Source organism: Pseudonaja textilis, chromosome 3 (assembly GCF_049901715.1).
Source record: "Pseudonaja textilis isolate UNSWEBS1 chromosome 3, rPseTex1.2, whole genome shotgun sequence".
In the NCBI taxonomy this organism is placed as follows: Eukaryota; Metazoa; Chordata; class Lepidosauria; order Squamata; family Elapidae; genus Pseudonaja; species Pseudonaja textilis.
In genome coordinates this window covers 34661170-34676569 of record NC_141992.1, presented here as the reverse complement: position 1 = coordinate 34676569, position 15400 = coordinate 34661170, and the positions used below count along the sequence as shown (strand labels likewise).

Below are 15400 nucleotides of genomic sequence, written 5' to 3'. Positions count from 1 at the left end.
TGCTGGTAAAAGCTATCCACACTGTATCAAAATTGTACCATACCTTAAAAATATCTTCAGGATTGTTCAATCTCTCCTATCGTGTATCTCAATTGTGGCCTAATTTAAGTAGAAATTTGCAAGGATAGAACATACATAAAAACCCAAATAATTTGATAATTGTGAATTTATTGGAGCTATCTTCTTAGAATAGTTTATCCAAAAATCTTCGGTATTATTGAATCCCATTGTGCTATTGACATGTAATTGTCCATGCAAGACAGTAAATTCAATTCTTACTTAAAATGACAAAAATCCTGGGGCTGTACTACTTTAGAGTACAGATAGGAACTCTCAAGATTTCAATTTTTTTTCACATGGAGAATGCATTTAAGCTCTGTCTTCTCTATTAAGATAATTTAGCATTGTATAATTAAATGCTTATCTAAAATGTTGCAGCCCAGCCATGGTTGACTACTTCAAGACAATGCAAAAAGCACAGAAAGTTGATACATGTATAAATTCTTACAGAAGATGCATTTTAAAATGTAACAATAAGACACAGGTGCCATTGGAGGGCAGTAATTTAATTTTAAGCTTCAGAAAGCCTGTTCTGTGTTGTCAGATTTTTTGCAACTAGTATCACATAAATAAGATCTATAATAAGGCTGTTCAGTGGTTTAAATCAGTAGTCCCCAACCTTTCTGTTATCAGAGACTGGTTTCATGGAAGACTATTTTTCCACAGACCGGGGTGGGGTGGGGTGGTGGTTATGCGCAACCTATATCCCACACATGTGCAGACAAAGCTTTGCTTGCTTGCCCACTCGTGGAACCCGGTTCCTAGCAGACCTGAGATTGGGGACCCTTGCTTCAGATTACTAGGAATAAAGTTCTTTTAGTGTGCATTTGGGCATGCATGTAGCAACTACAGACCAAGTAAGTCTTTTCTCAACATCATGTTACCATTATGGAGGACAGCCATGCAATCGTAGGAAGACATGGTTGCTTTAACAAATTGCCAACAGTTGCTATATGAACACCCCCAGGCATTCCAAGACATGTTTTTCCATTGGCATGTGAAATGCTGCACATCCCTAACTCTTTTTCTCCAAACTAGTTAACAAGTTCATATAGCATTTTGTCTTGTTAAAGTTCATCCTCATGTTTAGTCTAAAACAGGTAACATATTTATATTCTTTGTATAATTACTTTGGAAAAAAATAGTAAATTCATTTAAAACAGACAAAAGTTGAAAACACACAAGCTTCAGATAAGACTGATATGAGGGACAATCGTGGTGTTGTGCAGATAGGGTAAGGAACTTTAGACATGCAAATTACACCATCTGATCACAAACATTTCATCCACTGTTACATACATGAACAGCATATAAGACTTATTTTCCGAAGATTAAAAAAGCTCAAGAAAACAGATTTCTTGCCAAAAATAATCCTTGAAACTTTTGTCAACATAGTATATCCTTTTAAATATTCAGTAAAGAACTATTATGATCTCCCTTAATATTTCATTCTCACTATGGAGTTATATTAACATTACAAGAATATTAAAAGGAAATTAAGTATTTCTTCTATGCTTTGCATCTCTCTTTCTGATTATCTGGAAGAAAACACAACGCTGCTCACTGCAGATGTGTTACCAGCACATATTCTGCTAGTGCATTCCATAGGTTTTCATATTACATGGTTTGTTGTATCCCCCGGGACGTAATCTGCATTACACTAAAAAAGGCCACAGATCCATATGTTGCTTGATCCTTAAGATAAGGAATATCCATGGAGTTTGCAGGCATTTTATATTTATTTTACAGTGATAATTCCTATTCATAATCCTTTAAATATTGTGAAAAATACAGTAACATCTACATGTACACATCCAATGAAAAGTCTTCAAATGAGGCTGCATTTTGCTTCTCCTTTTAAAGGTAAAACTTTTAAAGTTCAACAGAAACAGAAGAAATCATTGGTACTGCCTATAATCTCCAAAGGGAGAGGCTTGTAACTGAGATGGGTCTTCAGAAAGCTGAGGACCTGTAATTAAAAAAAACAGCAATTGTTTATCGCTCTGCAGTATATTGCTGCACTGAATATGTTTCTATTAGCGTCAAGGGAGAACGTTAGAGTTCTTAGGGTATGATTGTTCCATACTAATGTGCAATTGGGAAGGCATCAACAGTTAAGAAACTATTGTCATGTTAGAACTAGAACTGACAACTCTATGAAACCACTATTACACAACATTTTGAAGCCTGTTATGTGAACGTATTAAAAGTTTGCAGATAATTTTAAGTACCAAATGTTTTATTTTGAATGCTTCCAGTTTATTGCAGTGAAAATAACTCCCATAATATTTAATGGAACTTTTAAAAGAAGTAAAATTGTTCTTCAATAAGAGAATTAAATATCAGATTTTACAGCATATGAAACTAAGCAATTGTCTTACCATTTGGAAATTGAGCAGATGCAAATCTTGTTAACAGAATACCTGCTCCTTCAATTAAAGCTAGAAGAACTCCTCCCATAGCTGCAGACCCAACCATGGCAATTGGTCCATCTAATAAAAGGGTTTTAAAAAATAGAAAAAGGATTTAGAATAATCTTTAAAATCATTCTATAATAATAATCAGATTACATCAGGGGTAGGATTCAGCCAGTTCGGGCGAAATGGATGTTAATTTTACATCCAGTTCACCGAACCGATAGTTCCGACAACAAGCTGGCCCTGCCCACCCTGCCCCACCCCTCCCAGAAGTCCCCACGAGGCCCTTCTGGCTCCCAGGTAAGTGTAGGGAGGCTTTCTGGGCGCAAAAACGGGGTGTCGGAGTGGAGCCAGACCCCCCTCGTGCCCTATTTTGGCTTCCTGGAGGCTCCAGGGAAATTTTCTAGGCCCAAAATGGTGCATGGGGGGTGCCTGCCACCCATTCCCCCACACCCCATTTTGGCTGCCAGGAGGCACCAGGGAGAAAGAAAGGAAGGAAGGAAGAGAAAGGAAGGAAGGAAAAAAAGAGAAAGAAAGAGGGAGAAGAGAAAGAAAGGGAGGGAAGGGAGAAGAATAAAAGAAAGAGGGAGGAAGGGAAGGGAGAAAGAAAGAAAGAGGGAGTGAGGGAAGGGAGAAAGAGGCAAGGAAAAGTGAATGAGATATGGAGGGGAGGGAGGGATAGAGGGAGGGAGAGAAAAAGGAGAGGAAGCAAGGACCACAAACCCTGGCACTAGACACAGCTTCAGAGGATGCTTTGAAACAGCATAGCAATCCAGGGCTAGAAGGGACTTCAGAGGTCATCTTGTCGAACCCTGTCTCCAGCAGGGGACATCTGGGTTATTTTGGTGCCTCACCCAGTCACATGACCACCAAGCCATGCCCACCCCTGGATCACATGTTGTATTGGAAATGTCAACATAACAACAACAACAATAATCATAATAATCATAATAACCACAATAATAATTCATTCAATGTATAACCACCCAGTTCTCAGCCCTTTACAATTGTTAAACATTTAAAAACAGAACAATACAAAAAACACAAAACATCATGAAACAAAAGAATAAAAATAGCAATAAAATAAATCCAGAGGGGACTAGAAAGGAAGAAAAGGACATGTCATTCTTTCTGCTTTGGCGAAAATGGGAATGTAAGGCTAAAAAACATTGAAAATTAAAATGTAGATTCTTCATAGCAGGTGTGTACAACCTGCAACCCAAAGGTCACATATATCACTCTAAAACTTTAGGTACAACTTCCCTCCATCCTTTCAAGAAATTCTAATGTTGTAGAAAATTAAGAATAATAGAATATGCATTGATACATTTTAATTATCTGTCAGAAAGTTTTAAAAAAATGTTCATTCACAATTTGTCATAGGTAGTAGCTCTACATAGTCCTTACTTCTTGAAGCTAAAATGGCCCCTGTTAAAGCACCACTGGAAATAGAATTCCAGGGATCTTCTTTTCCTCTTGCTTTCACCAGGCTACAGTCGATCATGGAGAAGAGACCACCCCAGATAGCAAAGCTACCTATTTGAATGAAAAATAATTCAAAATTTATAACCAAGTTTTAGTGGTCATTTTTAAATTTGGATCCTAGCAAAAGAATCTAGAGAAATTTTATTTTAAGTTCAAAAAGAAGCAAAATCTATGGTTATAAACAAACAAATCAAATATTCAAGAATTTAACACAAAAAGAAAGTATAATTAATGCCCACCAAAGCTCCTTAGGGATATTCCAAAAGGCAAGAACATTTGATTAAAATCTGCATCTCCTTAATTTCTCAAAGCAGTTCACTTAATAAATAAGATTTTTCTTTTTCTTTCAACCATTCTGGACTCCTGGTGATTATATGGACAAGACCATTTAGTTTCAGTTGCTTGCCACTTTCCCCTTCTAAAGCTGAGAGTAATCGGCTCAAAAACCACCCGCGTGGCTTCTGTACCCACAATGTGTTTAGAACTCTGGTCTTACCACTCCTGGCCCAGGTCTTAACCTCTAGGCCAAGCTAGTTCACAGTTCATACATTAAATGATAACAATCTACCCTCTTTTTAAGATAACTGTTTTGTTCTCTGATGGGAATTGAACACAGACATATTTTCTCACAAATGTGTGTGCATACACACACACGTATATATACATACATATACATATATAATACAAATACATACAAGGATACTTGTTGAAAGTATTGATTCTAAATAACTTTATTTCTTTACTTAGACAGGAAAGGAGAAATCTACTCTCTAGCCAGGCAAAAAAAGTTTCTCAAATCCTGAAAGATAATTATCAAGTGTTCTTTTTTCCCTGCTTAGATAGACAGGGTACTTGAAAGAGGTTTCTTCCACCTAGGAAGGAAACACTAAACAAAAAAATATATTGACAAATGTAATATGAGTGTTACCTTTTCCTGATTTAAAAAAAATAGGCTTTCGTTCCCTTCTTTCCACTGTCAAAAGCACAGGGCAGATAATGGCATAGCTATAGTAGCCCTTCAGTTATATACTATATTAAAGAAAAGTAAAAACCATGTCCCTCAAGAAATGTTATCACTTTTCTTTTTAAAACACAGAAGAAAATAATAATATACAATAATAATTACCTCCCAACTGTGGTGCTCTGGTTTTAATAGCTGTCAAACTACCCCGCAACCGGTAATTTACACCCTGGAACAGGTAAAAATACACTATTAAAGTAATACCACAGGTTTTTATTCAATTTACAATCTACAGAGTTTAATCTATGATCTTGAGATTGATAAACTAAGCCAAGGGTGTCAAACCTATGTTGATATGGCGGCGTCACATGACGTATCAGGAATTTTTTCACCTTCGCTAAAATGGGTGTGTGGCTAGCGTATAACGCATCCAGCCCGCGGGTTGGGAGTTTGACAACCCTGTGCTAAGCTAAAATTCTACTCATCACCATGCTGGGACAGGCGGCAACGGCTGTAAAGAGTTCTTCCAAAAGTAAAAAGGTTTTTTTAACTTTATATTTTTAACTCATATCTGACTTTTTGTAATATCACATATATTAGACAGGCTACCAATTTTGTTTTAGCTACATGCAATTTCCACTTTTGCAGAGCATGGTTGCCTGAAGTCATGTGACTTCACAGCCCCAGAACATTTCACTCTCGGCGCAAAAAGCATTTGCAAGCTGACAGGATGCTGAAAGCAATGTGATAACGTTTCCATCGTCCCATTGGCTTGCAAATGCTTTTGTGCTGAGAATGAAAGGTTCTGGGTGCTGTGATCTGTGGCAACTTCAGGCACCCACCCGCTTTTGGACAGAATTGGTGCCTGAAGTCATAAAAGATCACCCCCAAAAAACATTTCATTCTCAGCACAAAAAGTATTTTGAAGCCGAATGGTAGGGTGGAAAAGAAATCATCCTGCTCTCTTCTCCCTCAAAGTTAAACACAGCAGAAAGGTGACAGATCTTTGCAAGATAGCATAGTTGATGCATATAAGTTTTATGAGGTCTGTTTTAATTAGTTGTTTTGTTTTAATTATATTGTGGTTTTGATTCTTGCTTGCTGCCCAAAGTTCTTTCTGGTAGATGAATGGCTATATGTGCTTGTTTGTTTAATTAATTAATAGATAGATAGATAGATAGATAGATAGATAGATAGATAGATAGATAGATAGATAGATAAAAAAGATACATTCTTCAACTCTGGAGGTTTTTAAGAAGAGGCTGAGCAGCCACTTCTCAAGTGTGGGTTAATTGGTTTTCCTGCACACTGAATAGAGTTGGATTACATGATACTTGTGGATTCTTTCACAATTATATGATTATGATTTCAGAAAAATAGACATTTTTAAAAAAACATGCTTCACATCGTATATATAAATATAATAACACATATAATTTTATATATTCAAAAAGAAAAAAAATAGTTGCATTGAATTCATTATTTCCAAACCTCTGTTTTTAAATACTATAGAAAAAGTAATCATAAACTTGTCTCTGTAAATTATTTTAACTCACCACTGGGGAATTTCTGAATCCTTTGATTGCTTGAAAGATGCCTCCACCGATGGCTCCCATTGTGAAAGCACCACCACAATCATCTACTATTCTCCAGGGGCTAAATATATATATAAATCTTGTAACTTGATCACAGCAAACAATTCCTCAGATACTTCAGCTTCAATGTATTATGTCCACTAGCTTGCTAACAAATACACACACACCCCAAAAAAATCAAAACAAAAAACAACAGACAGTATATGTTTCAAGGTATTTTTCATTTTGGACCCTCTGCTATAATCTTGAGGCTAGGTAACAAAACCTTTCAACATTATATGTTACATAAAAGATCGTGTCAGAAGGAAATCAACACAGAAATCATCTGAAAGGCCTAGGATTGCTGATTTTTAAAAAATCATAAGCATCAGCACACAGATAAACATGATGTGCGAAAGGAACACTGGGGTATCTGCCCTGTACCACTGCTGAGGGGAAGAGCATTGCAACATGCTCTAATAAAGGCCCATTTATATTTTTGGTTTACCAATGTATGATGATAGGAAACTTTATGGGAATTGATCAATAGTGCTGCACTGATCAGGTTGGTTAGCTACTGGGAATTGTACAGTAATTCTGCAGCACCTGAAGACCGCAGGCTCTCCTGCCTCCCGTAGAGCAGGGGTCTCCAACCTTGGCCACTTTAAGACTTGTGGACTTCAACTCCCAGAATTCCTGGCTGAGGAATTCTGGGAGTTGAAGTCCACAAGTCTTAAAGTGGCCACGGTTGGAGAGGATGGAGTAGAAATTGGACGGATGTTTACAGATGACCGGTTTACCAAACCGGCAAAGAGTCACCCAGGGCACATCCAATCGAAAGCCTCGCGCAGCCATTTCATTCCACGTGCCTTCTCTCAGCTAGAAGTCGCTTCTCGGTCAAAGGCCACCCTTGAAAGAAGCTGCCTCTTTGCCATTTTCAAAGGATCCCTTGCCGATCCACTTTCAAAGGAACCGCGCCGGCTCCAAGACGTCCCGTCCCGACTATACCCCGAGTCCTTTGCCTTCTATCAGGAACGAACAGCTGATTCACCCAATCCACATCCCCAAAGCGACCGGCCATACGCCGCGGCAGGAGAAAGGACAAGGGCGGCGGGGCTCAAGGACGGAGCTGGCTGCCGCTCGGGAGAAGAAGAGGGTGGGGGGGAAGCAGGCAGGGAGAGGCCGGAGCAACGGCCTCGGCCAGTGCTTACCAAGGCTCGCGCGCGTATTCCTCCATCTTCGTCCCGGTTTCCACACAGCGGCGTGACGCGCAGTCAGACGTTTTACCGGCTTGTGAATCAGGCGGCTTTCGGGCCCCGGCGACGCCAGGCGCAGCCATTGGCTGCCAAGCCTTGAAGGGGCCGGCTCAACTAACGAGGCTCGGTTCCGGAGCTGAGCGGCGCACGCACGTGTTGTCCTCCGATTGCACCGGGGACGCCAGGCCGAAGGGAAATTCAGGCGGAAAATTAGTTTGATTCCGGTGTGGGATCTCTATGCTATAAATGAGCGGACGGCGGGGGGAAGGGGAGGGATTCCCCCAAAGTGGAGGGTTTTTTAGCATCAAAGCAAAAGAGTAACTCAAAGTGATCTGCGTTGATCGATTCAGTATACTCGATTCGATGGGTATTTTAAATGTTGACGATGGACGTGCTGAGGATAAAACGAAATGACAAAAAAGTCAAAGTTTTATCCGGAGTTTAAATGACGTCTCCCTACCATTTCCTGACTCTTTGGCTCACGTGTGAAGGGGTGAAGTCTCTTACTTTTAACTGCACAGTACTGTAGGTTCCTCTGAATGGCTTAGGATTGCTGCTAAGAAGAAAAAGAAAAGAAAATAAGATTATTGAGCTTTGTCAAAATCCAAGATATAAAAGGACGTGTGTGATTGATTAACTTCTGTACCATATGGATAATTGTGCAAACTCTGGGAGACTGGAAAATAGGGGAGACTGGCATACTATGGTGCTTTCAGTTGCGAAGCAACTACTTAGCAACTACATAACCTCCACCACACAGATAAAGATGTTGCACTAAACTAAAGGAACACTATGGTATATCTGCACTGTAACAGTGCAATGTATCTAACGAAGACCTTAAGATGGAAAAATTATAAAGCTGCAAATTCTTCCTCCTGCCTCTTTCTGCCCCTCTGCACACCCTTTCCCCCATATCTTTCTGCTGTCCCTGATCTCTGTCTATTTACACATGTGAATTGGACCAGCCTAAGACTACTAAACCCAAATATGGCCATGTTTCCATTTCAATGCTGTTGTAACTTTGAATGGTCACTAAATGAACTGTTGTAAATCAAGGACCACCTGTACTTGGTTATACAAGTTATATGTGAGACATATTGCATCTACCTTATTAATTAAGAATTTCCCCCTCTTCAGTCCAATTTAAATCCTTCATCAATCAAGCCACTTCGTGCATCTGATATAATGAGCTATAGCTCAAGAAGACCTATGCCTTTTAATAAAATAGTTGGAAATATTGCTTCCAGACTCCTGATGTTTTTGTCAGGAAAAGATACAAACTGTATCACTACATTTCCTTGTCATCATGTTGAACAACTACTAAATACTGAAACTAAAAGCAAAGTAACGATGCCACACCTCAAACACCTATCTAGTTCAACAAAAGTAAAGGACTGAAGGCCAGTGAGGCTTTTATTTATACAGTAACACAAAGTTGAAGTATTACACTATATTTACATTATATAATATTTTACATCTCATGTAATAATAGTGACTGTCAGCAGATGGAGTCATTGTTCATAAAAATTATGTTTAGGAAAGGTCTGAGGGGGATGGGAGAAAAACCTAGGTAAAAAAGGAATGTATTTTGACTTTGGCAATTATTAGATTGCACTAAAATTCACAGGGTTTGGTAATGTGCACTTTGAAAACACATTTTTAAATTGTGTAAGCATGCATCAATACAATGATAATTAATTAGATATGTTCATTCAATCATTTCTTAATGGCATAATCCAGTTTTGATTATATAAGCATTTTGGGAATTACATTTTTTATATTTTGGCATCAGTCTATTATTTCTTTCAAATATCATTAATACTGTAATAAATTATGATGCAAACCAACCATCCCCAAAGTGATATTCTCCAATATGCTATTGGCTAGCTCATTTTGAAGTTGAACAGATCTGAAAACAGTAACCTGGTTAAAATGTAATGCAAATATCAAACAATGAAGCAAGCATTAGCTTTTCAGCATCATTTCTAACATGAATGATAGCTGTTATAAAGCAGGCGAAAGAAGATGGAGAAGGTGAGTTGCAGAAAAAGCAGGACAAGAGGTACAAACCCTCCATATTCTTTGCATAATAAAATGTAGGAAATATTTGAGCCAGAATTCCCGAACCTGGAATGCTCACGAATGGAGTACTTGTTCAATACCTTGGTGGAATACCATTTTGTGAAAATAAATTTAAATAAATTTAAAACCTGACCATTTTCAATAATGCTATTGTGGCATTTAAGTGACTTTTTGAAATAAAAGCCAAGGAATAAAAACTTTCCACCAGTAGTTCCAGAACTACCATCCCTACTGTCCCTGTATTTTGCTACCGATGTAACATCTTCAAAGAACATTTCAGACAGGGACTGAAAGATCTAAACTGTTTTTACTGAAAATCCCCCAGATTAGAATAGAAGATACCAGAGGTGGTATTCAGCAGGTCCTGACCAGTTCTGGAGAACCAGTAGTGGAAATTTTGAGTAGTTCGGAGAACTGGCAAATACCAGCTCTGACTGGAGATTTTATAGTATCCTTTCCCTGCCACGCCCACCAAGCCGCGCACACAGAACCGGTGGTAACAATATTTGAATCCCATTACTGGAAGATACATCTTATACTCGGCTCTCCACTGACTAGCAGTTGTAGATAGGCAATCCAACTCTAAGCAAATGTATTTGAAAGAAAATCTGATGGGCTTTCTTTCTAGCTTTAAACTCATATTGATGAAGATTGTGGATTTGTTTAATGACCTATTCATCAGAAGTGTACTGTGTACTACAATAATAATTTTCTATTCATTTTGTATAAGATTCAAAAAAATATCAAATTGAAAACTATTTTCAATGGACAAATAGAAACTGAATCATTAAATTAAGAAAGCTTCAGGCATATTCTGATTTTACATATTATTATTGAGAGAAATGAAATAAGACACTGCATGCCACCAAGGAGATGCATTTGTTTGTAGATGTGTGAGCATTTGATATACATACTTAAAAAGATTTTGTTTTCATTTCTGCATCCACCCAGCAAGCCAGCACTTAGAGAATTTCGTTTTGCTTTTCTTTTTAGAAAATGTGCAAGTTTCTCTTTCATTGCCTTTAAAAATCTAAAAGTTCAAGACTAAATTTGGTCATGCAGCACTTCAAGATTCTCTGGAATGTCCTCAAGTTTCAAACTCCTCTGATAGATATCAGCTCCACCTCTTGTTTCGTATGATTGGCTTTCCTCTGCTTGGCTGAACTGTTGTCACTTTTCATTGGTCAGTTTCTCTACATCTGCATAGTCATTATAATCCAAGCTGTAAAGGGGGTTTTGTTTCTTACATATAACATTTCAACACCTCTACAGGACCAGAAAAAAGAACTTGGTTTTGCAGAAATCCCAACTGTTTTTTTTAAACTTGCTTTTTAATATATACACAAATACATATATACATATATAGAGTATATTCTTGCAACCTGCCAAGATGTCAAAAGTAGCAAAATACCGACGGCAAGTCAGTGAAGATCCAGATATTGACAACTTATTATCCACTTTGTCTGCAGAAGAGATGGAGGAGCTAGAAAAAGAACTGGATTCATCTGATACAGATGGGAGCATTCCAGTAGGCCACGAGCAGAGAGATAAAACTGACAAGCAATTGAGTGGCAAGTGCAATCGAGAGGAAACACTCAGCTACCGTGAAAAGGAGACCAAGAAATTTATTCCAAAGGAACAGTCAACGGATGTAAGTTGCTTTTTGGGAAAGGTGCATTAGTATAAGGGGAAGTGGAGTAATGCTAGCTGTAAACTATGGCTAGAATTATACAGTTTGCTAAGTTAAAACATCAGATTTTAGGGAGTTTTGCAATGTGTAAACCTAGTCGGAAAGTCAAAAGGAAAATATTACTTTTCCATAGTAAGATGCAACTCACATCCTGTTTTTCATAAACTTGATCAGTGTAATCAAGTTTATTAAGCTGCCTTAAGATATATATTTATTGCTTTTCATTGACACAAATATTATCCTAAAGTTTTGCTGAATAAAACAGTGAATGGGTTTACACTTCTTACTAAATCATGTTTGTTTATCATGTTTATTGAGTCAATCACAATGATTAAGTTCATTTACTGTGTAAAGTCAAAATGATACAACATTATTAACATGAGTAAATGCTATCACAGAGCAGTTTTTTAGTTTCTTGAACTTGGATATAATTGTCTCACTTAGGGAAGTGAAACTTGTTCCCCATTAGGTTGGGTTGAATCCCCAAAACTGTTTCTGGTTCTAGCTTTACAATATTGGGAGTCCAGTCTTAATGCTCTGTGGCTGTGTTGATTATATCTGAGAGTTTAGTTACTGCAAGAGATAAGATGGAGAAGGTCACCCCACATTTCCTGGATTTGTGAAAGTCATAATTTACTTTAATGATAAATTAAGTGAACAAGCTTAAGTAGACTGTGCCACAATGGTAAGCCTTAAAGTATGGTTTGGAAACCACAAAACTACCACTAGGTTCATTATGACTAGGTCAGAATCAAACAAATCACACTATGGATTGGTGGCATGAGTTAAACCAATGATTGGGATTTGTAAAAACATGGTTTACAGTTTAGCATGTTGGGCGTGCTAAATTTCCAAATGTCTATTCTGACATTTAATAAATTATTAATAAACAAATCCATTTTACTATTTTTGCCTTTTATAGCAGCTAACAGCAAAACACTATAAGGGATGTGTTTACATAGTATGCAAAGCCAAATTGTGTTTTGTTTGAAGTTTAGCATTTCATGTGAATTCCATTGTTTAAAAACTATGGGATAGAGTGATTATACCATTTCCAATCCTTTTAAAGTCTTGAAAAAAAAAGTGAGATAAGTACCCATGGGATTGTACAATATGTTTATTTATTATAGAATTATGGTTAACTAAATAGCTTGCATTTGCAGACCACCTGAACATAAGCTGTTACATGGTCTGGGTTCATGTCAATAGACAAATGCATTTTAGAGTAGTGGTTTGTTCAAACCCAGTCTATATATCATGCCACCTGACAAGGGATGGTGAGAGGTAAGCTCTTTGCTATGTTTATAAATGTGCCAAACCATATTTTGTTTACCTATGATAACTACATAAATCACAGTTGACTAAATTCTTTCAAAACATTTACCATACTGTAGCTTATTAACCATACATTTTTGACATAGCTTTTTATGCAAACCCAGGGTTTACATTATGTTCCTTGCGAGGTGAGGCTAGATCAATGGACTTTGTCTTGCCAGCAGCAACCACATTTGCTTGCTCAGCACTAAGTAGAAATGTAGATGGGGAGGAACTGAATCTATCCAGTACTAAAGAGATCCCTTGAGGAAAAAAAAGAACCTTAACTTGCAACAAGCAAGGCTGGTTCTGTCCATGAGCATAACGAAGCAGAGGCTTCACGTGGTGGATTAGGAACACAAGCCCAAATGGAACAAGTTAAAAAAAATATATCTAAGGGCAGCTTTTTTTTTGCTTGAGGCACAGAATAAAGGTAGTCCTTGATGTGACTGTTCAAAGTTACAACAGCACTGAAAAAATGACTTATGACCATTTTTCACACTTATGACAATTGCAGTATCCCGATGGACATGTGTTTACATTCGGATGCTTGGCAACTGGTTCATATTTATGTCAGTTGCAGTGTCCCAAGTTCATGTGATTAGTTTTTGTGACCTTCTGGCAAGCAAAGACAATGGGGAAGCCAGATTCACTTAACAACCATGTTTCTAATTTAACAGTGACACTGATTCACTTAACAAATGTGTCAAGAAAAGTTGTAAAATGGGGTAAAACTCACTTAACAAATTTCTGACATAGCAACATAAATTCTGGACTCAGTTGTGGTCCTAAGTTGAGGACTACCAGTATGTTGTCAATATATATATTCTGAGCTACAAACTTGCCAACCACGTGTTAATCTAACATAGTTTGAATTCATCCATGTGTTAATGATTCAGTATTCTTTATGATACCTATCAAACTGACCATAGCCTTAACAAGTTAGCCCCAACAGGAAAGGCTCATCAAATTAGACACATTTTAAATGTTGTACAGTCTTCTCTGGTGTGACTAGTACTGTATGAAATCAGATTAGCTGAATAAATCATGGTTGAGTTAACCAAGAGGGATCAATAGATGCATACACCAAATGATGAAAAAGAAGTGGCCTATATATTTTATCTCAGATGTAGATGTCTAAGTCCTGCAAAGTTCTGCCAGCTTGTCTTGCAAGTGGGTGAGTGGATGCAGTTGTCACTAAGTAAAATTTGGCACAGCAATAGGAAGAATAACTTCTCTGCAGATGGTATGGGTTCCCCTCCCCCACCCCAAGTGTGGTACAATAAATAACACTTGGTTGACTTCTTCCAAAAGCATATTAAAATCTCAGCATTTATCAGAAATACATTATGCAAAAATGATTTCCTTTATTTCTCTAAAATCTGCTGGAATGTTAATGTATTTTAGAAAGCTCATCTCCTTACAGCTCTATTTTACTTTGACTTATTGCCATGTTTGGATAATATGCTAAGTTACCATACTTGATGAAAGAGATCGTGCCTTCTTCCAGTTTCACTACACATCTTCCTATTCCCACAGCTATTTAACCGAAGGCAGAGGCTTACTGATGATTTGGTGCATTATGCAAATGTGAAGTAACAACTTTAGTTAGCAGGAAATGGGAAGATAATTTCAAATTCAGTTCTTGCTAACAACCTGTCCCAACTCAAGTGTTTATAGAGTGGATGGGGATTTGAAAAATATGCATGCCAGTTTATTTCATTTTGCTGGTTGATTGGAAAGAAGGCTAGGACAATAATAACAGAATTTAAGGTATTTCAGTAGAATGGTCTTTCTTGAAGATCATTGTTTCTGTCTCATTCTAGAGATCAGCAGGGAGCATCTTGAACTTGAAAGTTGGTGAAAACAGGAGGCAAAGCAGACCGTACATTTGCCTTTCAGAACTTGTAATTCGCTAAGCTGAACTGAAGCTATGTATGTTATGTGTTATGTATGCCATATATTATAGCTAGCAAGTGGCTTGATTTTTGCCATTTTGGGAAGCAGTGATAATAACATGTTTTTTAAGCTTTTAGTACTCAGAGGTTAGTGAATCGTCTTTGCTTTGGTGAGTCACACTCTTTGATTCTTACATAGGAAAGATCTCCAGAAAACTTCAGACTTGCACAGATTTATGGCATGTTTCTCTTTATTTCAATCTTATCTAGCCTGGTGACTTGGCATTAAGGATTTGGTGCCCCCAAAACATTTAGGGATCACCAACTAGGAATAGATTGCTTTATTTGTTAGTGAACGTTGTTCTCTGGAGCAGGACTTTTTAAATACTGTGCAAGAACACAAGTAGTTCAATCTGAATTTAAACATAGTGGCCAACAATTAGCTTCTGCTTAATGATTGAGGCAATGTAGAACCCTCTGACAAATTGAGAAAATGGACATCTCTGAACATCTTTTGATTAACAAATCCAAATAAATTACCTCATGTCATGTATTTTGTTTTTAACATTATACAATGGGTCAGAGTGTAACAAAATATATTGCTTTCTCAAGCTAAGATACAGATCTCTTTTATTAACATTTGCACATGTTAAAACACTGTTC

At 37.5% G+C, this 15400-nt stretch overlaps 2 protein-coding genes across 4 annotated transcripts in view; one reads left to right on the top strand and one right to left on the bottom strand.

Moving 5' to 3' along the window:
- Positions 1-151: 151 nt before the first annotated feature.
- On the bottom strand, positions 152-7873 carry TIMM17A (translocase of inner mitochondrial membrane 17A). Its single transcript, XM_026697742.2, has 6 exons — positions 7709-7873; positions 6480-6579; positions 5089-5152; positions 3885-4013; positions 2442-2552; positions 152-2029 (listed from the first exon to the last, which is right to left on the bottom strand). Exons 1-6 carry the CDS (start codon positions 7834-7836, stop codon positions 1959-1961), a joined length of 603 nt encoding a protein of 200 aa, XP_026553527.1. The 5' UTR covers positions 7837-7873; the 3' UTR covers positions 152-1958.
- Positions 7874-11004: 3131 nt separating this feature from the next.
- The window catches only part of LMOD1 (leiomodin 1), a 29749-nt gene continuing 25353 nt past the window's right edge, over positions 11005-15400 (top strand). Inside the window, exons 1-2 of one of the 3 annotated variants that reach the window (XM_087929240.1) lie at positions 11059-11486; positions 14666-14746. In XM_087929240.1, the coding sequence (XP_087785366.1) occupies positions 11226-11486; positions 14666-14746 (342 nt within the window). In that variant the 5' untranslated portion in view covers positions 11059-11225. Of the gene's footprint in view, positions 11508-14665; positions 14747-15400 lie in introns of all 3 variants that reach the window. The other 2 variants (XM_026697741.2, XM_087929241.1) reach the window with 2 other exon arrangements.

Bases quoted from the DNA above. Each gene is read 5' to 3' on its own strand.
- TIMM17A (XM_026697742.2), bottom strand. From the start codon at position 7,836: ATGGCTGCGCCTGGCGTCGCCGGGGCCCGAAAGCCGCCTGATTCACAA. The intron at 6,580-7,708 runs GTAAGCACTGGC...ATATATATTTAG, and splicing joins GAATACGCGCGCGAGCCTTG to CCCCTGGAGAATAGTAGATG. The intron at 2,030-2,441 runs GTAAGACAATTG...TTTTAATTACAG, and splicing joins ATCTGCTCAATTTCCAAATG to GTCCTCAGCTTTCTGAAGAC.